At 38.0% G+C, this 21,543-nt stretch overlaps 1 protein-coding gene across 1 annotated transcript in view; it reads left to right on the top strand.

The window, feature by feature from the left end:
* DNAH5 (dynein axonemal heavy chain 5) overlaps positions 1–21,543 on the top strand; it is a 209,979-nt gene that overhangs the window by 102,815 nt on the left and 85,621 nt on the right. The window contains exons 40-52 of the mRNA XM_067467539.1: positions 1,644–1,751; positions 3,776–3,929; positions 8,361–8,507; positions 9,254–9,495; positions 10,582–10,758; positions 12,149–12,353; positions 13,433–13,575; positions 15,020–15,154; positions 16,836–16,958; positions 17,885–18,098; positions 18,394–18,617; positions 19,343–19,541; positions 20,619–20,645. Of these exons, the coding sequence (XP_067323640.1) occupies positions 1,644–1,751; positions 3,776–3,929; positions 8,361–8,507; positions 9,254–9,495; positions 10,582–10,758; positions 12,149–12,353; positions 13,433–13,575; positions 15,020–15,154; positions 16,836–16,958; positions 17,885–18,098; positions 18,394–18,617; positions 19,343–19,541; positions 20,619–20,645 (2,098 nt within the window). The remainder of the gene's footprint in view (positions 1–1,643; positions 1,752–3,775; positions 3,930–8,360; positions 8,508–9,253; positions 9,496–10,581; positions 10,759–12,148; positions 12,354–13,432; positions 13,576–15,019; positions 15,155–16,835; positions 16,959–17,884; positions 18,099–18,393; positions 18,618–19,342; positions 19,542–20,618; positions 20,646–21,543) is intronic.

Consider the following 21,543-nt stretch of genomic DNA (forward strand, 5'->3'; position numbering starts at 1 on the left):
CCTAATATATTCAGAATCAAGGCCAGCCCTACCATTAGGCAAAGTGAAGCGATCACCTCAAGTGATAGATGCTGCAAATGGAGGTGTCCTCCCTGCTGCTCCTTCTGAACTCCCCTGGTGTTCTCTGTGGGTGGTTCCACACAGCACTTTAATGCGAGTGCAATCGTGTTTTAAAAACGCAATTGCACTCCCATTGAAGTCCACACACTCCCCAGAAAGGTGTCCAGAAGGTTCCTCCCAGAACCTTCTGGGAGGACAGGGTGACACTCCCCACCCACTCATGAAATCCCTTAAAATGGGAGGGGGGGGGAAGTAAAATAAGTTACCCAGCTGCCATGAACATGGGAATGACACACCAAGAGAAGGGGGGCAGGAGCAATTTTCCCCTCCTCCCCCCTTCTCCTAGTGTGTCATTCCTAAATACTACCAGAGGACTAGCAGCAGTTTCATGGTGGCTGACTAAGTTATTTTACTCCCCCCCCCCCATTTTAAGGGGTTTTGGGGAGGGGGTTAGAGCCCTCTCACATTTTCTGGCATGATTCAGTTTGGAAAATGTGAGAGTGCTGTGTTTCATGACCCCCTCAGAAGTCCCAGGACTTCTGAGGGGGCAGTCCAGACTTTGCCCACAGCAAGAAAGATGTGGGTCTTTCAAGAAGACCCACTTATTTTCCACTAACAAATAATCTTGGCACAACGCAGAGTTTTCCTGCTTTGTGCTGAATCAGTCATTTTTATGTGGGGCATCATCAGGACACCCCACTTGAAGAAACAGGAGGGCATGTGTTTTAGGGCCTGTCTGGATGGCTCCTGACTGTACTGTCCTAAAATAGCCTAGTACCTGAGATCATGGTGTGAGATACAATTCCATTGTACATGCTGAATTAAATTCCAGATGGCCAATACAGCTGGTTTCTGCATGTGGGAGGTGGCAGTGGCAATATTATTTCCCTTAGGTATGATGAATGAAATTCAGTGGATATAGACTTAGCTACATATTTTGCATTCTTAAAAATATTTTATCAGCATGTAGATGGAACAGGAATCCTGTACTACAAGCTTTTGGTTTCATGTTTAAGTTAGCTTTCTTTTCTTTTCTTTTTCTTGCATTGGATATGCTCCAGTTTTTCTTGCACCGCCTTTTCTCTTGCCTATTAAGATTTCCTCTTCAGGCAACCAAGTTGGAAACTACAATGACCAGGCCCGTAGCTAGGATTTCGTTTCGGGTGTGTGTGTGTGTGCATTTTTTTCAGGGGGAGGGTTCGGGGGGGGGCTGAGTTTCGGGGGGGGGGCTGAGTCTGAGTGAAAGAGGGTCTACCCTAGCAAACCTTTTGTATCATTACCCCAATACCCCCATGCATATGGGATATATTCAGTATTGTGATCATATCATTATATGAATAAACATAACAGTTTAAAGAATGCACCAGTAAGGCCTTTTCGTGAACCACCATGAGAATTTCGGGGGGGGGGGGGTGCTGAAGCCCCTCAAGCCCCCCCCCCCGGCTACATGCCTGACAATGATTCTTGAGAGCAATGTCATGGAAATGTGTGCGTATTTGTGAGTTGAGGCTCATCTGTGAAGTATAGAACTGTGATTTAAGAAAGTAAAGAGTAACTATTCTTCTTCTTTTTGGCTCTGCTAGATTGATGAAGATGAACCCTTATTTTTAAGCCTGATTGAGGATCTTTTCCCAAGTATTCAACTTGACAAGGCAGGCTATCCAGAGCTAGAAGCTGCCATTAGTAAACAGGTAATGCAAACACATATTTGTATGCTGTTTCTTCAGCTTGATTGAATTAGCCACTCAGTAAATAAACAAATTTCATGAAAAGCTCTATGAAGTGCGAATTCCCAATGCAAAAATAAAAGCATGTTGGTGCGCTGTCAAAAAATTAATAACCATACCAGTTAGTGGAGTCTTTACTTTGGTTTAATAAATGAACCTGTCAGATGGGATATGTTCAGGCATATAAACAGTATTACATTCTCAGAACTTCAGAAAGCATATGTTAAAACAGGAGGGAGGGAGAAGTAGCATATAATTAAATCACCACTGTAGCTGTTCACCAGGGCAGATGTTCTAGTGGAAAGGCTAAAATGATGATGAATTGTGAGGAGTAGGAGTACAATACAGTGAAGTATCTTCAGATGGTAGCCCCGCATCCAGCACATACATCTGCTGGTATCCAAATAGGCCAGGGCAGCATCATCCCCTCTGGGCTGTCATTTCAACCTCTGTGTCACCAATGTTGCTCCCTTCCGGCCTTGCCTGCCATATGTGCTGATTTCAGAATGGAGCATCTTGCTGGTTGCACAGGCACCCTATTGTGACATCATTAGGCATGACAGTGATGGCTGAGCACTCACAACTAGTTCTGTGATTGCCACCCATTTTAAGGGAAGGATGATTGCAGGGGTTGGGGGTGTTAAAAGTTCAGCCCTATCCTGAAATGTGTCATGTTAAAAAAATTCATAACTTGGTTAACCAGTTAAAATTCTTGAGTAAACCAGGTTTACTCATAACTTGGTTAACCAGTTAAAATTCTTGAGTAAACCAAGTTTACTCATAACTTGGTTAACCAGTTAAAATTCTTGAGTAAACCAGGTTTACTCATAACTTGGTTAACCAGTTAAAATTCTTGAGTAAACCAGGTTTCGGGAGGCCCCCCCCCCCCCAAGCTAAGGACTTCACCATCAGTCCCGGGAATAGGTCTGAAACGAACCTGATATAGTTGTCCAGATGGAAGCTTCAGGATATTCTGCAGTTTCCACCAAACTGCAGGTTTGGTGGTTCCTCCAGGTTTCCCCCAAAATGGCACAAAGTTGAATTAAACCTAGAAAACCCATAATATTCAACAGAGGTCACTGTGTGTCCTGGAGACAGAAAGCAGTCCTTAGACACTTTTCCACCATGACAACATTTGCAGTGAGAGCATAATTTTATGCCACTGTTAGCCATGTCCACAATACCTCTTTGTGATCCATTTTCACTCTACAATAAGTTGAAACTTCTGTGTAATTAAAAACCCTCTGAAAGCAGATGTCTTGTACACCACTACACTACTATATCCCCCAGTGGTGTAATGGGTTAAACCCTTGTGCTGGCAGAACTGAAAGGTCGGTAGTTCTAATCTGGGAAGCGGGGTGAGCTCCCGTCTGTCAGCTCCTGTTTCTTATGTAGAGACATGAGAGAAGCCTCCCATATGATGGTAGAACATCCAGATGTCCCCTGGGCAACGTCCTTGCAGATGGCCAATTCTCTCACACCAGAAGCGACTTTGCAGTTTCTCAAGTTGCTTCTGACATGATAAAAAACCAAAACCATAGGTGATCACTCAGGGCTGAGTATGATTGTCTTCCAAGGGTAGAGTCTTGGCGGTGGGTCTGTCAGTTACTGTGGAGACCTATTCTGAATCCACACAGTCTTTCATAATGAGGGCATAGATTTCCAGATGGAAGGCGGTCTTGACAAGAGATTGCTTGATGCACCTTCCTCTTGGATTGTTTTCCCTTTTGCTTTCTATTGATGGCTCTTCAAAATCCATGGCAGCATTGGTAGCAGCTCACCTCCAGTTGGAACTCTCGAGGACCAGAGCTTCCCGATTCTCAGCATTTCGTTCACATTTTTCTTGTACCTTCATCTCAACATGGGGATGCCACAGATCGAGCAAGCAGGGATGAAGATATTGCATGTATTTTATATGCATGCTGGTCATAAATAATACTTGAACACATTTTTTCTGTAAAGGAAACGATTCTTGGTGTTCCTAACAGGTTGAAGAGGCTGGCTTAATTAATCACCCTCCATGGAGACTGAAAGTTATCCAGCTCTTTGAAACACAAAGGGTGAGGCACGGCATGATGGCCCTGGGTCCTAGTGGGGCAGGAAAAACTACATGCATCCACACACTTATGAAATCCATGACAGGTATGGTATATACTTGGGATTGTTCACAGCAGAAAAAGTAAAAAAAGAACATTTAATAACTGATTAGGGATATATATTCCTTGTCCCTGGGATCAGGACTCAAAGCATATTATAAATATTGAGGTATGAATGATAAAAATATGAAAAAAGTGAAGCTGAAGTACAACTTGAAAAACTGTAGTGTTAGGGTACTATTGATTCTGCAGAATGGTCTCTTCCTTATTGTCCTATTGGCAGGTGAAGACATGTTTATTCAGACAAACTAAAGATTTTTAAGAAAAGGACTTATATAAGGCTGTTTTATTGTTTTAACTGTTTTTTATCCTTTTATGTTTTTCATTATTGAAATATTGTTAATAACTTAATTCTAGTTCAATGTTCTCTTTTTGGTACACTTTAACTTAATTAAACTAATTTTAAATTAATTTTAACTTGATTTAATCTATTTTATTTTATTTTATTTAAATTATTTTAATTTCTCCAGATGTTGAGGAAGAGGTAGGGTATAAACAAAGATGGTGATGGTAATGGTGGTGGTGATGATGATAGATTTAAAGACAATGTATAAGTTACATCATTGAGTGAAATTTTAGGTTATCGCTTTTAAATTGTTTCCAATGATTTTGCACAAAAATATATTTTGTGCAGGACAATGGAATTTTAACTATATGAAATGTGTTTGTACAACTTTTTTGCAAACTTCTATTTTTTTGTCAAATATTCTCAAATTCCAAAGTAGAAAAAATCATTAAAAAGGTACAAAAAAACCTCATGATCTAGCACATAGGGAAGTTGGGGTTTATTTTTTTCCATTCTGGTTTGCAAGAATTAAATAAACATGCCTTTTCTTTTCAGAGTAAGGAGAGCTTTTAGAAACAAGTTATTTTGACAGTGGCAGAATCTAAACAAATAATTGTTGCTACAGATACTTATAGAGAACATCTGGGAAAGAAATGGATGACAGAGTGGAATACATAAACATTATATAACTGTCTTAATTCCATTTTAATGCAAATTTCAGATATAATAGAAGTTACTCCATTATCAGATTTTTATTAAAGATTATTAATTTAAAATATGTATTTGTACTCAATTTGTTTTGTGGAAATATTTTGAAGTGGATTAGACCTCAGAAGAAGAATTTTACATTTAGCAAGAGAAATAGATGATAATTGATGTATAGAAAGCTGGTTGTTGTTCATTCGTTCAGTCGTCTCCAACTCTTCATGACCTCATGGACCAGCCCACACCAGAGCTCCCTGTCAGCCGTCACCACCCCCAGCTCCTTCAAGGTCAGTCCAATCACTTCAAGGATGCCATCCATCCATCTTGCCCTTGGTCGGCCCCTCTTCCTTTTACCTTCCACTTTCCCCAGCATAATTGTCTTCTCTAGGCTTTGCTGTTCTCCTCATGATGTGGCCAAAGTACTTCAACTTTGTCTCTACTATTCTTCCCTCCAATGAGCAGTTGGGCTTTATTTCCTGGAGTATGGACTGGTTGGATCTTCTCGCAGTCCAAGGCACCCTCAGAACTTTCCTCCAACACCACAGTTCAAAAGCATCTATCTTCCTTCGCTCAGCCTTCCCTAAGGTCCAGCTCTCACATCCGTAGGTTACTACAGGGAATACCATGGTTTTGACTATGTGGATCTTTGTTGCCAGTGTGATGTCTCTACTCTTTACTATTTTATCGAGATTGGACATTGTTCTCCTCCCATATAGAAAGCTGGAGTGATCAAAAAATAAAAATGCAATACTTCTCTGTATATGGATGATCTTTCCCTCTCCCAAGGAAGACTGTATTCAAATAAAATTTGTACTGATCATTGGAAGTTGGAGATAAGACTGCATTTAGTTAGTTTAGCAAATGGCAGCCAATGGATGCGTCATGACATAAAGTGGGGGAAATTGCGTTCCTTTGACTGCTATTAATTCCATTTCCCATTTGCACGATCAATATTGTATCCTGATTAGAACAGTAGTCCAGTAAAATCTGAATGCCATTGATTTCCTAGTCCTGTTCTAAGAGTTTCTCATTACATCCTAACTTTCTTATGTCTCTGAGGCCCCATCTACATTGCCATGCATACATACATGTAGATTGATGGGTAGATTGATTGATCAATTGATTGATCAATCAATAGACAGACAGACAGACAGACAGATAGAGATGGATGGATCAGTAGATGGTCAATGGGAACATATAGAGATATATATGTATATATATATATTATATATATATAGAGAGAGATAGATTAGGGTAACTGATGATAAATGGAAACAGATAGACACAGATAGGTCAAAAATGTGTAAAGATAGATAGAAAGAAACATATGGAGATGTATATATACAGTTAGAAACATATACAGAGATATTTACACATATGCATATATACACACAGCCACACACACACACACACAGAAGTGATGTTTCAGAGATGTGCTAATACTATTTAAGGCCCGATTTACACTGCCATATAATCCGAAGGAAGATAGATGCTTTTGAATTGTGGTGTTGGAGGAAAGTTCTGAGAGAGCCGACCAGTCCATACTTCATAATAAAGCCCAGCTGCTCATTGGAAGGAAAGATAGTAGAGACAAAGATGAAGTACTTTGGCCATATCATGAGAAGAAAGGAAAGTTTAGATTAGACAATGATGCCTAGGAAAATGGAAGGAAAAAGGAAGAGGGGCTGACCAAGGGCAAGATGGATGGATGGTATCCTTGAAGTGACTGGCTTGACTCTGAAGGAGATGGGGGAGGTAATGCCTGACAGGGCGCTCTGGTGTGGGATGGTCCATGAGGTCATGAAGAGTCGGAAGTGACTGAACGAATGAACAACAACATAATCCAGTTCCTGAAAGCAGCTTAACTACATTGAATTGGATCAAAGATCCAATTTTCTCAGTGGTAAAAGATGCACAACTGCAATCAGATTCATAGACAAATTAAATGCAGAAATTGGACTATATTGGACTCATATAATCCAGTTCAAGGCAGATAATCTGTATTCAGAAACTGGATTATATGACAGTGCAGATCCAGCCAGAGATAAACACACACTTTTCTGATTACATGTCAGCTAACCTGAAGCTTAGGCAATTACCTTCAGTTAACAAAATTATGTAGGGTCTTCTCTTCTCTGGACACTGACATCTTTTCTCCATCAGCTTTGACTCTTTTTGTGAACAGGTGAGGCTGGACAACAGCCACGGAAAAGAGCAGCCACCTTTTTTCAAGATGTTTTCCTCTCCTTTAGAATATAGTGATCTCATTGCTGACTTCATAATGCCAAGCTTCAAGCTGCTAGTTTTCTTCTACTTGCTAGTTTTGCAACTTGTCTTAATCCAAGACGTAAAAAATATGCCCCTCCAATTGCTGAATGACATTTTCTTTATAAACTAGCTAGTCTGGCCATCGATGGGGTTAGGTTTTTTTTCAGTATCTGGAAGTCGACAGTTTTGCTATCCCTACCTTAAACCACAATTGTATGCACCAGGGTAACAAGATGACATACTTAAACTCCTTATTTGTTTTTGGAACAACTACTATCCAAATGGTTCCATGTTGACAATGGCTAACACTAATTAGAATTTGCACAAAATCCATAAATGGTTGTTAAGAATGTTGAACTTTTAAACTATTTACACACATTAATGGTAGTTAGAATAGTCAAGGATGTATATTAGGAGGTCTCAGGAGCAGGGGTAGGTGCCCTTATGGGTGCCTTTTGGTTCAAGTCTATGGTACCATCACTGTAGCATTTACAATCTCTATCCTTGCTTCTTTACAAAATGTTCTCTAATAAAGTGTAGAAAAAATGATGCATCTAAAAATGTCATAGATGGACACATATATTACAAACACAAATTTGGACATACAACTCATGTGAAGAATGAAAGGAGTCTCAAGTCTAAGAGCTAATCAGCATGTAACCTAGAATTACCATGAGAATCTGGTTGTTAACATATTACTGTGTATAAGTATTGAATAATTGTGAGAAGAAAACTAATGTATAAAATTGCCCTTTCTAACATTGAGTCTCCAGGTTATGATGAACTGCAAATTTGCAGATCCCTGACAATAGTCTATTCTGATTTGGGATAATGGAAACTATAGTCCATGTGTCAGAGGACTAAAGGCTAACATACACATTGACCTAAGTCTTCATTGTTATTCATTTGCCAATTTGTCTTCAATAGATGCCTTTGCTAGCTGGGGATAATAGGACTGTTGAACAACGTAGCTGGAAAGCACTGGGTTGCGGCAGGCTGCTACATATTTATAAATACTTTAATATTTTCTGGACATTCCACCCATGGAAATGAACTGGACTGCCAAATTCAGAGACTGATGATGAACACATTAATATAATGCTGTGTTACTCTACTAGAAATTATAATTGATTTATATTCTTAAATTGGCTTCTGCAGACTGTGGGCAGCCACACCGTGAAATGAGAATGAACCCTAAGGCCATCACAGCACCTCAGATGTTTGGACGTCTTGATGTTGCAACTAATGACTGGACAGATGGGATTTTCTCCACTCTTTGGAGGAAAACATTGAGAGCAAAGAAAGGTATTTAAAATCTGAGTGCAATGCTTTCATAAATACATTATTTAAACCCATGTTTTATATTTTAACCAAAGTTCCTTTTAATTCCGTTTGCTGCAAATTGCTCTCTCCAGTTGGTACAATATATAATTTTCATGGAACCTGCAGTTTCAATGCAAATGTGCATTTATGGTCACATCATTTTTGCCTTGAGAGAAGTAGTTTAAGAGTGCTATTTTTGCTTTTGAGGTTGATACTCTGGTCTGGGAGCACTTGTCTGCATGTTACTCAGCTGCTCAACTTACACATCTATAAATAAACAGTTATCACAAAATACCACAGTTTTTCAGATCTGTTCTTCACAGGGTATCTGATGTGGTAAACATTGTCCTAAGATAATAAATATTACATCATTGTTCTTAGTAACTGCATTGCTGTTATGAACATCCCTTTTGAGCTTCTAGATATTGTTGGAGAGAAACCAAAATAAGGTGTTTGAGGAACTAATGCCCCATGCTTTTATGTTTACTTCCTTGGCTTCCTTCAAAGCTTTGAAATCCACAAAAACTACGTGAAGTAGATTGAACTTCAGGTTTATGTATTGATTTGAACCACAGAATCAAACAGCTGCATAGTGTCTACCATAAAAATACATGTCCTGAAGATCTTAGTCATATTGACCACTACTCAAGCGTTGTCAGAGCATTTAAGGTAATGAAATATGTTTGATTTGTGCATTTTTTTTAAAAAAAACACCCTTTTGATTATAGGAGAACACATTTGGATAGTTCTTGATGGTCCCGTTGATGCAATTTGGATTGAGAACCTGAATTCAGTCCTTGATGATAACAAAACACTAACGCTAGCTAATGGAGACCGGATCCCTATGGCACCAAATTGTAAAATTGTTTTTGAGCCTCATAATATTGACAACGCTTCTCCTGCCACAGTGTCAAGGAATGGCATGGTGTTCATGAGCTCATCAGTTCTGAATTGGAGTCCCATTCTTGAGGTATAAATATTTTCGTAAATTCAAATTCCCTACTTTGCTATTTCAGTGGGCGTCGAAGTGTCAATTACCTTTGGGATATTAAAATCTAGTTTGTGAACCCCATTTTAGAATAGTTTGTAACATCCTACAATTGTGAAGCTATTTTGCTGATGTGAAAGACAGTCTGCTATCCTAGATAGTATCTCAGTGGTTTTAGGATGTTGTTGTTGTTGTTGTTGTTGTTGTTTTCTCTTCACAAAGGAGACTCAAAATAGCGTGGGGTTGCCTCTGAAGACTGCCCGGAAGCTGCAGCTAGTCCAACGTTCGGCAGCCAGACTACTAACGGGTGCTGGGTACAGGGAGCACAACACTACGCTGTTACACCAGCTCCACTGGCTGCCAATTAGCTTCCGAGCACAATTCAAAGTGCTGGTGTTAACCTTTAAAGCCCTAAATGACTCCGGCCCTGTTTACCTCTCCGAATGTATTCTCCCCTATGAAACATCAAGATTATTAAGATCGTCTGGAGAGGCCCTGCTCTCGGTCCCACCAGCCTCACAAGCGCGTCTGGTGGGGACAAGGGACAGGGCCTTCTCGGTGGTGGCCCCGCGACTCTGGAACTTTATCCCACCGGAGATCAGAACCGCCCCTTCTATCCTGACTTTTAGGAAACAGGTGAAGATGTGGTTATGGAGACAGGCTTTTGATGAGTGAGACAACACCCTAAGACATGGATGGAAGATGATGTATAATTGTTTTTTAGTATGATGACTGACCACTGTAGTTTTGGATATACTTGTTGTTTTAATGTGTTATTGTAATATGAACTATGATGTTTTACCGATTGTATGTGTTTTATGGTTGGAAACCGGTCTGAGTCCCTCAAAAGAGGTGAGAAGGTCGGTATATAAAACTCTGAAATAAATAAATAAATAATAAATAGCATCATTGTCACATCATTATCACATGATGCTCTAAAATGAGTCCTGCCATTTGTTGTGTAATCATACAGTAGGTGGTATTTTCCCCAAGGAAAATCCATCGCCGAAACCTAGACCTTCCTCTTTTATGAAAAGTCATGTGGTTGTTCTATCTTGGTCATAACAGAGTTTTCTGAAGAAGCGTTCTTCACAGGAAACTGAGATTTTGCGACAGCTGTATGCAGCATCTTTTCCAGAACTGTATCGATTTAGCATCCAGACATTGGAGTACAAGATAGAGATGCTGGAGGCCTTTGTGATAATGCAGAGCATTAATATGCTACAGGGCCTTATCCCTTGTAAGGTAAATCATGTTTGATTTTGAAATTTTGTTTTGTAAAACATGTTTGTTATAGACAATACCAAACTAATGGTTTTTTTTTCTAGATGTGTAAGAGTAAAATGTGGAAATATGTCTTTCGGGATTCTCAGATCAGGGATAAAATACATGCTTTGCACGCAGAAAGTCCCAAGTTGAGTCTTTGGTATCGCCAATGGATAGGTTATCACCTTGGTCGAAATCTAATTGCCTAATAACCAAGGAGTAAACCCAATTGTTAGTCACAATTAGAGCAGACACACTGAATAAATTCCTTAATTGTAAGTCACCATTTATGTCATTTACTAATTTATGTCATTTACTAATTATAATCACTCTGAAAGCATAATGTATGAAAATGAGTAAGTTTGTGATTAAAAGAATAGGGAGATACCATTTTATTACAAAATGCTATGCAATTAGAATGATTGGAGCATTTTTTTTGTTCTGGTATGGCAAACATTCCTCTAATGCCTGGCAGTGCAAGTTTTAAACATATGAAGGGCATAATGCAAATCAATCAATCAAATCAATCAATCAATTAATGTTAATCAGTAAGGTGCCTGAAACCTCTGTGCTTTAACTGCAGCAGATTAACTTCTCTTCTGGAAATATGTCCCTGTCTTACATAGAAATTCATTTTAAAGCCAATTTTGAAATTCATGAATTTTCAAATTATAGATTTTTTCCTTGATATTTAATTTTTTTCCCCAAAATTGAATTCTGCAACAAATATTCAATGAAAGGCAACATGTACTCATTTCATATTGGTAGAATCAATTAAGATTATACAATGTTCTATGTTATGTTTCAAGTAAGCTGTTGATACTGTCTAGTACTGAAATTTGCAGCTTTCAAATACCTATAAATGCGGATTGCTGTATTTCTTACACTGTTAACATCTAATACATAGGAGTTTGAAGATGGAAGACACAAGTAATGGAAGACAAACTAAGCAGACACCAATCTCAAGTGTCTGATATTTCATTAAACTCAATATAGATTTCTTTTCCAGAGGTCTTTGAAATAAAAGTGAAATACAAGTCAATCTATCTAAAGAGTATCACCTGTCAAATTATGGCCATTTTATATCAGATATTGTCAAACTACAATGGTTCCAAAAGCTATTGTTAAAACGTGTCTAATATTCATTTTCTATGTCAGATATTGTTAAATAGTGATTGGTCCCGCATGTCAATATACTGTCAAATGCTCACTTTGTCCATATATTATCCTAAGAATATTTTGTTTCTTTATTAATTTGTTTTGATATATAAACCATACAGCTCTGATTGCCTGAAGATAATTTTTTTATTTTCAAAATGTTTCTGAGTTCTTGATAGTTAAATGACAAGTAATTTATATTGCTCCTTAGGAGCAGGGAGGAGAAATAACAGCAGAATTCCTGGAACGACTGTACATCTTTTCTCTGATGTGGAGCGTTGGGGCGTTGTTAGAATTGGAAGACCGTCGCAAGATGGAGCGTTGGCTTCGTGGGCATGAAACAATAAGACTTGACCTTCCTAATATCCCTGAAACAAGTGAAGACACTATGTTTGACTACTATGTTACAAATGATGGTTAGTGAACTAAAGAGGAGTAGTTTGTTGCTGTTGTTCATTCGTTCAGTCATTTCCGACTTCGTGACTTCATGGACCAGCCTACGCCAGAGCTCCCTGTTGGCCATCACCACCCCCCAGCTCCTTCAAGATCAATCCAGTCACTTCAAGGATACCATCCATCCATCTTGCCCTTGGTTGGCCCCTCTTCCTTTTTCCTTCAATTTTCCCCAGCATAATTGTCTTCTCTAAGCTTTCTTTTCTTCTCATGATGTGGCTAAAGTACTTCATCTTGGCCTCTACTATTCTTCCCTCCAATGAGCAGTCAGGCTTTATTTCTTGAAGTATGGACTGGTTGGATCTTCTCGCTGTCCAAGGCACAAGAGGAGTAGTATGTATTATTAAATACCGTCCTCAAAAAGATTAATATGTGTAGAAGATACATGAAGCTGATTCTTCTTGATCTCCTTGTTGTTTAGTAACTAAATATAAGTGAAATTGTAAATTAAATACAAGATACTTTCAAAGGATTTTTTCATCATGTCATGAGGACAATGAGTGTTTGGTAGCTGAGAATTTCATATTCTCCCTATATTAATTTTTATTGTATATACATCAAAGATAAAATAAAAATAAGGTAATAGTAAACAGATGCATAAAATTAGAAGTACACCGAAAGTGGGAGGAGAACAATTGATATCCAGAAAAAGTAAGAAAGAAAGAGAAAAAAGAAAAAAAGAAAAAAAAGGATCCATTGACTTCCATCCTGTACTTTCGCTCATCATTCTTTTTAAAGATAGTTATATTTATCTTCGTATCTACATTGTTAATATACATTTCTTACTCCATAAATTCATTTACCATATATTTGTAGGAGGGAGGGGAGGAAAAATTATATATGTTAACATAAATCTTTCATATTCTAATTAAATAATTAGTTGCTTTAATTTAGTTTCACTATCACTTGTGAGTAGTTAGTTATGCCTAGGCAGAAGCCAAAAAAGAAAAAGAAAAGAAAGATTTAACTTGACTCTATTGAAGTTGTGGAGTCTTGTTCTGCATTCGTGGATTTAAATACATTTGCTTGTTCTTTTCGGTAGGGAAATGGATGCATTGGAACACCTGTGTTGAAGAATATGTCTATCCTAGCAATAGCACTCCAGAGTATGGCTCTATCTTGGTGCCAAATGTTGACAATGTGAGAACAGACTTCCTTATCCAGACTATTTCAAAGCAAGGGAAGGTAATGCTTTACTGTTTTATATGGGAATGCTACTAATACCTCTTGTTTGTTACACAAAAAGAGCAATATTTTGGCAAAAAGAATCACTGTTAGGAGAGGTGGAAGTCAATATATATTCTATTCTATTTGTTCTATGAGGATTGAATGAAAAGTAATGCCTCCACTTTTATAAATCCTCAACAGATGGCAGTACTGGTATATGGCATGTACTGGCTTGTTCAATAAACTCTCCTCTACAGTTCCATTTTGGTGGGAAGCCTTAGCATTGAATGGTTGTGTTGTTAATGTGCAAAGTATGGAACGCTGCACAGACGGTCAGTCAATGCGACTTAAGCAATGTGCAGTCATTGAATTCTTGACAGCAGAAGGTGTCACCCCAAAGAAAATTAATCAGAGAATGCAAGCTGTTTATGGTGATAGTGTTGATGTGAGTACTGTGCATCATTGGCAAGTAAGTTTAAAGATGTTGAGGTGGGAATATCTGACTTCCATGACAAAGAGTTGGACGTCCTGTGACAGCAACCACCAAGTTTCACAAGCAAAAGGTTGACAGATTGATTCAGGATGATCGTCGTATCACTCTGAGAGAAATTTCAAGCATAATCAGCATTTCACAAGAGCGTGTGGGTCACATTATTGCTTTGCTTGGCTATCGGAAGATCTGTGCACGATGGGTTGCAGAAACAGAGTGTTGACTTCTTTCATGACGGCTTCAGAAAACTTGTTCATTGTTCGCAGAAATGTATCCAATTGTCTGGAGATTATGTGGAAAAGTGAATAGTGGTAGTTAAAGAGCACATTCTAAGAATTATTTCTGTGTTTGATTTATTAAAATATTCCCATCCAAACCCAAGTGACGAAGGTGGAGGTATTACTTTTCATTCAACCCTCATATTTTCCTTTGGAATTCTTTCATACTTTTCTGTATTTTTTATTTTATTGTGATATTGTTGTTATAAATATAATAAAAACTAGTGCCTTACCAATGTATTACTTTAAAGGTCTAGTGAGAGGAGAAAAGATCAGGATAACAAGGGCTCTTGAGATCAGTTCTAATTAGGAATGGATCAGAATAAGTTTAACCTGGGAAAGAAAAGATTGAAGGGAGGGCTGAATTGTCTTCACAGTCTGTGTGGCTGTTTAACAGACGATGACACAAGGTATTCTCTGATGCGCCAGTGGGCAGGACTTGAATCAAGAGGTAGCTTTTGGATACATTTTGAGAAGAAGGTTCCTAACAGTAAAGGCTGTCAAACCAACCTCGTTTGGGTTGAGGAGGAGCAAACACCCAAATTAAATGAACATTTTTTTAGAGGGCTTTTATATTTCACGTGAAAGTTTCACTTTTGTTTCTCCTTCATGGATAATTTTGAGAATTGAGGCTTTGCCAACATTTTTGGCTCTCATGTCCCCAAACTCATTTGAATTCTATTCTCATCTTCAGGCAGTGCTGCTAATTGGTGAACAAGGGACTGCTAAAACTGTCATCATCAAAGGGTACATGTCAAAATATAATCCTGAAAGCCACATGGCTAAGAGTCTAAACTTTTCATCAGCAACTACTCCTCTTATGTTTCAGGTAACTACTTAGAATTATCTTTCTCTAAAATGAAAGCAAGGTTAGCCCTTTTATGGTTTACTGGAAGAAACTACTTGGACCCTGAGTATTGATGGTGTTTTATTCCAAGAATTCCAGTGGATACCAAAATCAATGGATGCCCAAACCCCATTCTATATAATGACATAAAATGGTGTCCATAATATCAAAGAGTATAAGGTCTACCTTTTGGAATGTCAAAGGTGGGAGGTATTTTTGAGCTATGGATGATTGAATCTGTGGATACAGAAGCAAAAACTTTTTTAATGGTGAAAGTTTTGTTATCTTTTTCCTTTTGGCTTTAATGACACAATGGGTATTTTTCTGGGATTGCTATCACTTTCTGGTTCATATAATTTTAAAACAGAGAAATCAAATCAAATCAAATCATTTATTTCAGTCATTGACCAGCACAGGAAATAGTCCCATTTTCATACAAACTTGGTATGTTTGGTACATTAAATATATATATATATAACTACTGAAGCACAATATGGGTGAGGGAGCAGAAGGGAAGGGGAAACAGGGTAAAAACATACAATGCCCAGATCCATCACCAAATTGTAGATTCAGAGAAGAAGATTACTGGACACACAGTTAACTTTTGGGACTAGTCATTCCCTGATGGATTTTGTATGCTGCTGCACAGAACTTTGCAACATTGTAGGTTGTAGCTGAATTAATATCTGCAAGTAGCATGGAGGTATAAAATTGTCCTAAATGGCCTGGGTGCTTGTATAACAGAGGTAAGATAAGCCTGGCACGGATATCCCTGTAGAACGGGCACTGGAGGAGCACATGTTCTATTGTTTCTACATGACCCAAGTCACAGGGGCAGAGTCTCTTTGGGAAAGGGATCTTCTGGTAGTGGCCTTCGAGTACAGCTGATGGGAGAGGATGGCATCGAGCCAGGATGAAAGCCCTTCGATAAATGGGAACCTCTAAGTTTGTTAAATATGCCATAGGGGAGGCAAGATATCTGCTGTCTTCATTGATAAGGAAGGTTGGAACCGAGGCCAGATCTAGTTGTCACTCTGTGTCTGTGATACGTTGTTTAATAAGTGCTTTGGCTTGATTGTAATCCATATTGAGTAGTAGACCTGGAGAAAATCCCAATGAGGAGATTTTTGATGCTACCGCCTGTTTCCATGTGGATTGGAAGTCATCCTTCATAGTTAGTGGGGCAAGACCAAAGGGTGCACGGAACAGAGAAATCATCATTCTTAAATCTCTTCCAAATCTCCTGCTGTTGCTGTTTCTTTTAGGACAGAATAACATCATTTTCTTGGAATACATGTCAGCCTCAATAGAACAAAATATCATTAAGTTCTCATTAAGAATATATGGAATAATAAGTAAGGAAGTATATCAGAGCCATAAAAACAAGAGTAATTGTGGAAACCCCAAACTGAACATATGCACATGCAGCACTGTCCACTTCTTTCTCTTTAAATTATATACTTGTCCTAAATCCACCTGCTGGCCCAGCTAGATTATGTCCATTGAATCTGTAGGCTTTACATACCTGCTCATTTCCAGCTTATCAATTTGTTCATTGCATCTACTTTGTCTCAGAAGACTATATAAAATGTGTAGATCTGATTTTGGAGATCTCATAGGGACATTGCTGATGTATCTTTAAACAAAAATGTTTTTCTTACAGCGCACAATAGAAAGCTATGTGGACAAGCGCATGGGCACAACATATGGTCCTCCTGCAGGAAAAAAAATGACAGTTTTCATTGATGATGTGAATATGCCTGTAATCAATGAATGGGGAGATCAGGTCAGCTAACTGAATAAGCTATGTGTTTTGTTGTATAATACCTTTATTTTTACATTAGATTAATTGCAAGGTGATTCTTTCAATGAGATTTTTGTTTAAATTGGGAATATTTTAAATAAATGTTTCTGCTTCTAAGCTAGAACAGAACATTGCCTGAATTGGCTTGGATAGCAACCTTCCTAGATTGGCTCTAGCAATTTTACAATGACAAAGAGAGAAAGAATAGCATGATACAGTAAAATATTAAGGAGTTATGACATAGTAGATTGTCTCAAAATGCTATATACTGATTTGTACATGCTATCCTAAGTGCCTACTGTGGTATTACATAGTCAGATACAGGAATAATAAATATGCAATCTATGCAAGTATGCTTTTCTCAGAAACTTTGCAAATCCAATGTTAACTGGAAAAATAATTTCAACCTTATGTATCTGTGTTTCCGTTCTTTGGAAATATAACTTCATCTGTAATTTGAGTAAAATTTGAAATTGAAAAGTACACCAGTATACTGAATAATAGTGATCACAGAGAATTTGATTAAGCCAAAAGAAAAATGTATCTAGAAGAACTATGATAGTTATATGTTGATGGTCAAATCTGTAACTAAGTAAATATTGTCAATAAAAGCAGATACTGTAAGATTTTTTTATTAAGGATGGAAAATAACTTATTTTAACCAAGTAGGATAACAAGTATTCTGTCAAAATGATATTACTTTGTGATAAAGAAATCCCCACACAATTCAATCTTGGATCTCCCCCCCCCCAAGTTTTGAGAAAGGCCTTTGTACAGAGTGTAATTTTAAATTTAATGAGAAGAAAGTAAAAGGTTACCACATGAAGCAGGAACCCATGGTAAGAAAATACATACACCAAATCCATTTAGTTGTTTCCTACAGATAACCCAAAAATCTTCTTTTACAGGTCACCAATGAAATAGTTAGACAGCTGATGGAGCAAAATGGATTTTATAACCTCGAGAAGCCTGGAGAATTCACCAACATCATAGATATCCAGTTCCTGGCTGCCATGATCCACCCTGGTGGTGGGCGCAATGACATCCCTCAGAGATTGAAGAGGCAATTTTCTGTATTTAATTGTACCCTGCCTTCTAATTCATCCATTGACAAGATTTTTGGTAAAGTTCAACCCATTTTAATTTTGTCATTTATGTAGGCTCTCTAGAGCTTTTTTTTCATTTAGACAAATAATCCTTTTTATTTGGAAAGTGAATGTTACCTATAGCAGGTTTTCAAAGTAGGTAGAGCCTTTGAGAAACATTCAGTTTGCATAGAATATTGTTTTTCTTCTTTCTACAATTAATCAACATTGTGGTTGTATGTTATGCTATTATTTGGATTCTATACATTGATAGCAAAGGTCTGGTTTTGAGAAGCATAGATCTTTCACACTATCAAACTTGATTTTTCCAGGTGTGATTGGCATAGGACATTATTGCAGCCAACGGGGCTTTGTCGAAGAGGTGAGAACAACTGTTGCTAAGCTGGTACCTCTGACACGGCGCCTTTGGCAAATGACCAAGAACAAGATGCTGCCAACCCCAGCCAAATTCCATTATGTGTTCAACCTCAGAGACCTCTCCAGGATTTGGCAAGGAATGCTTAACACCATCTCAGAAGTAATCAATGAATCAAATGTAAGTAGCATACCTTGTATCATCATTTATTAACTCCTGCTATCACAACCTTTGTATTTTTTTCACTTTGTATGTATGTGGGAGATCTGTACTTGAGATTACAATGAAAGGGAAATTAATGCATAATTCATTGCTTTGTGCACAGTGGATAAGATTGACAAGTAATTAAATAAAATTATAGGACCGCATAGGTGAAAACATTGATCCAAAATATTAGTGGGAGAAAAACCAACATGGGAACGTGAAAGGTTCAGGGTCAAAGCATTTGGCAGGAAAAGGGCTGAACATTTTTATTTCCCCAATTCTTTTCCTGATAGGAATCAGTCCTCTCCTTGAAAAGATAAAGTAACATTACACTAGAAGTATTCATTTTTAAATAGCAGCTGCAGTCTAATATGAGCACAGAAAAAAGCACTTGTAGAGTTATGAGGCCATTCTTATGGTAGGCATGAGTTGTTATGTCCAATTGTCAGTTGCTCCATATAACCAGGGAACTAATAAGTAATATAGAAGCTCCTGAGACAAAAACATGTGTGAAATATGAAGTTGTGGAATGATCAATGTCTACAGACACTGTAGTTTTCTCACTTGCCACAACACTGTATTGGACCATATCCAACAACCTTTAAAAGATGCATTGTGAGAAGGAGTGATTTTGAAGCTGGAAATTCCTCACCTGTGGTGAAAAGCTTCATCCAATTTTCTTTCTGCTTTCTTCTGAACAGGTGCTCATAAAACTATGGAAGCATGAATGCAAGCGTGTTATTGCTGATCGTTTCACAATTCCAGAAGATGTGGCTTGGTTTGATGTGGCATTGGCAAAACTGATTGAAGAGGAATTCGGTGCTGATAAAAAGGCACTCGTACATCCCAACATTGATGCATATTTTGTGGACTTCTTAAGAGATGCACCTGAAGCAACAGGTAGGAAGCTAAATTGAAAGGTACATAACCAATGTTAGAATATGAAATGGTGTTGGATTGGTGGATTTGATAAAATAAGTATGGAAAGACTGGGTAGATTGGAGATATGGACACATGTAAAATCCCATGGGCCATTCTGACTATGTGGTTTTTGGAGTTATAGGGGAAAAAGTAACTTTTCTGAGGTCTGATCCAAATTAGGGCACCAAAAGATAAGAAGTTCAATGTCAGGGGTAATAACAGGGAAAAATGGCAGCTCAGAATATTAAAAGGACAAAAGAAATAATGATAAATGCTTAGAGCATACATTTATATGAGTTTCTTGGTGACCTTTGGCAGCAACCTTCCTCTACCATTGTGTGCCATTTCTCTCTGTTTCTTTTCACATTTGCTAAAGACAACCTTACCCCATTGAATTTATTCAGACTAACCCACTCGGTCCAAGGAGACTGCTTATAAATCATTGTAAGTCCATGTATGGTCACATGGAAGCATCTACCGTTGAACTTTGTGGGATTGATTTCTAGATGAACATACATGAGATTGAGCTCTGGACCGCTCTGAGCCCTCCCAGGGGTGAGAAGAGTGGTATAAAATGCAATAAATAAATAAGTAAATAAATAATGCTAGTAACCTTACAAAAGTTACAGTACATAGGAGAACGGAGATAAGCATATGTCAGGTACTGTCTTACCTGTTGCTTAGAGCCCCCGGTGGCGCAGTGGGTTAAACCCCTGTGCCAGCAGGACTGAAGACCGACAGGTCGCAAGTTCGAATCCGGGGAGAGGTGGATGAGCTCTTTCTATCGGCTCCAGCTCCTCATGCGGGGACATTAGAGAAGCCTCCCACAAGGATGATAAAAACATCAAATCATCCGGGCGTCCCCTGGGCAACGTCATTGCAGACGGCCAATTCCTCTCATACCAGAAGCAACTTGCAGTTTCTCAAGTTGCTCCTGACATGATAAAAAAAACAACAACAACCTGTTGCTTGACAATAGATTTCGAACTAATTACATGAAAAAAGCACATATATACACCCTTTTCCTGAAAAAAGACACATTTTATTTCAAACTAGGTCTGGAGAAAGAAAAACCTCTAAAAGGTAAGTTGTAGATTCTTGAAGCAACTAGAATGTTTAGATTTGTCCTTTCTAAAGGACATGAGTTCTGCACTTGGCATGTTTAGTTCCATAGAAAGCAATGCATCTAAGCATGGCTCACTGTTCGCAAGATAGTGGCCTTGTTTTTTAAAACTATAATTCTTATTTTAAAATATCCGTAGTTTAACAGAAATAGTTTATGTTCATAGCATGTTTGGTTCCGATACCACTGTCTTCTTGATTGCTGATGGCACAGTCCAATAATACTGCAAATTAAGCATCTGTACATGCTGCAGCCATGTTAATAAACTTTCTCCACCCAGGAAAAGTTTTACTGTAACAAAAAATTAATGCTTTCAGTATTTGAAGTACTATCTGAGTGCCACTGCAAAAGAGACTTTCCTATATATGTGAGGGAAAATAATAATTCTGCTTAGATTTGCAGTATTAAAAATGTTCAGCTTTTTTTAAACAAATAGCATGAAGTGCTTGATTCAGCTATTGACATGAACTTAAACTGTACAACTAACAGTAGTGCTAGCATTTTGGCATGTTTATAAAAGCTATTAATTGCAGTTTATTGCTTCTGATAGTTTTTATATAATATATATAATATATAATATAATATAGATATGCTGAAAAAGGCATGCTTTAACAAAACATAGTGTATAATGAGATGTCTACATTTCTTGCAAGGATGACCTGTCTTCTACTTGCAAAATACTTAAGAAAGCGGCTTTATTTTTTTCCCCTGCACTTCTGGTGTTGCTCTGCACTGTTCATTAGCTCATTCCATAAATCCTGACAGGTTGACATTTCAGTGTTGCAAAAGTGAGGACCAAATGAAGTGGAAGTGAACACACTAACTCTTCCATCTAGAAGGGAACTGCCGGCACATAAT

The sequence above is a fragment of the Anolis sagrei genome, chromosome 4, assembly GCF_037176765.1.
Source record: "Anolis sagrei isolate rAnoSag1 chromosome 4, rAnoSag1.mat, whole genome shotgun sequence".
Classification (NCBI taxonomy): Eukaryota; Metazoa; Chordata; class Lepidosauria; order Squamata; family Dactyloidae; genus Anolis; species Anolis sagrei.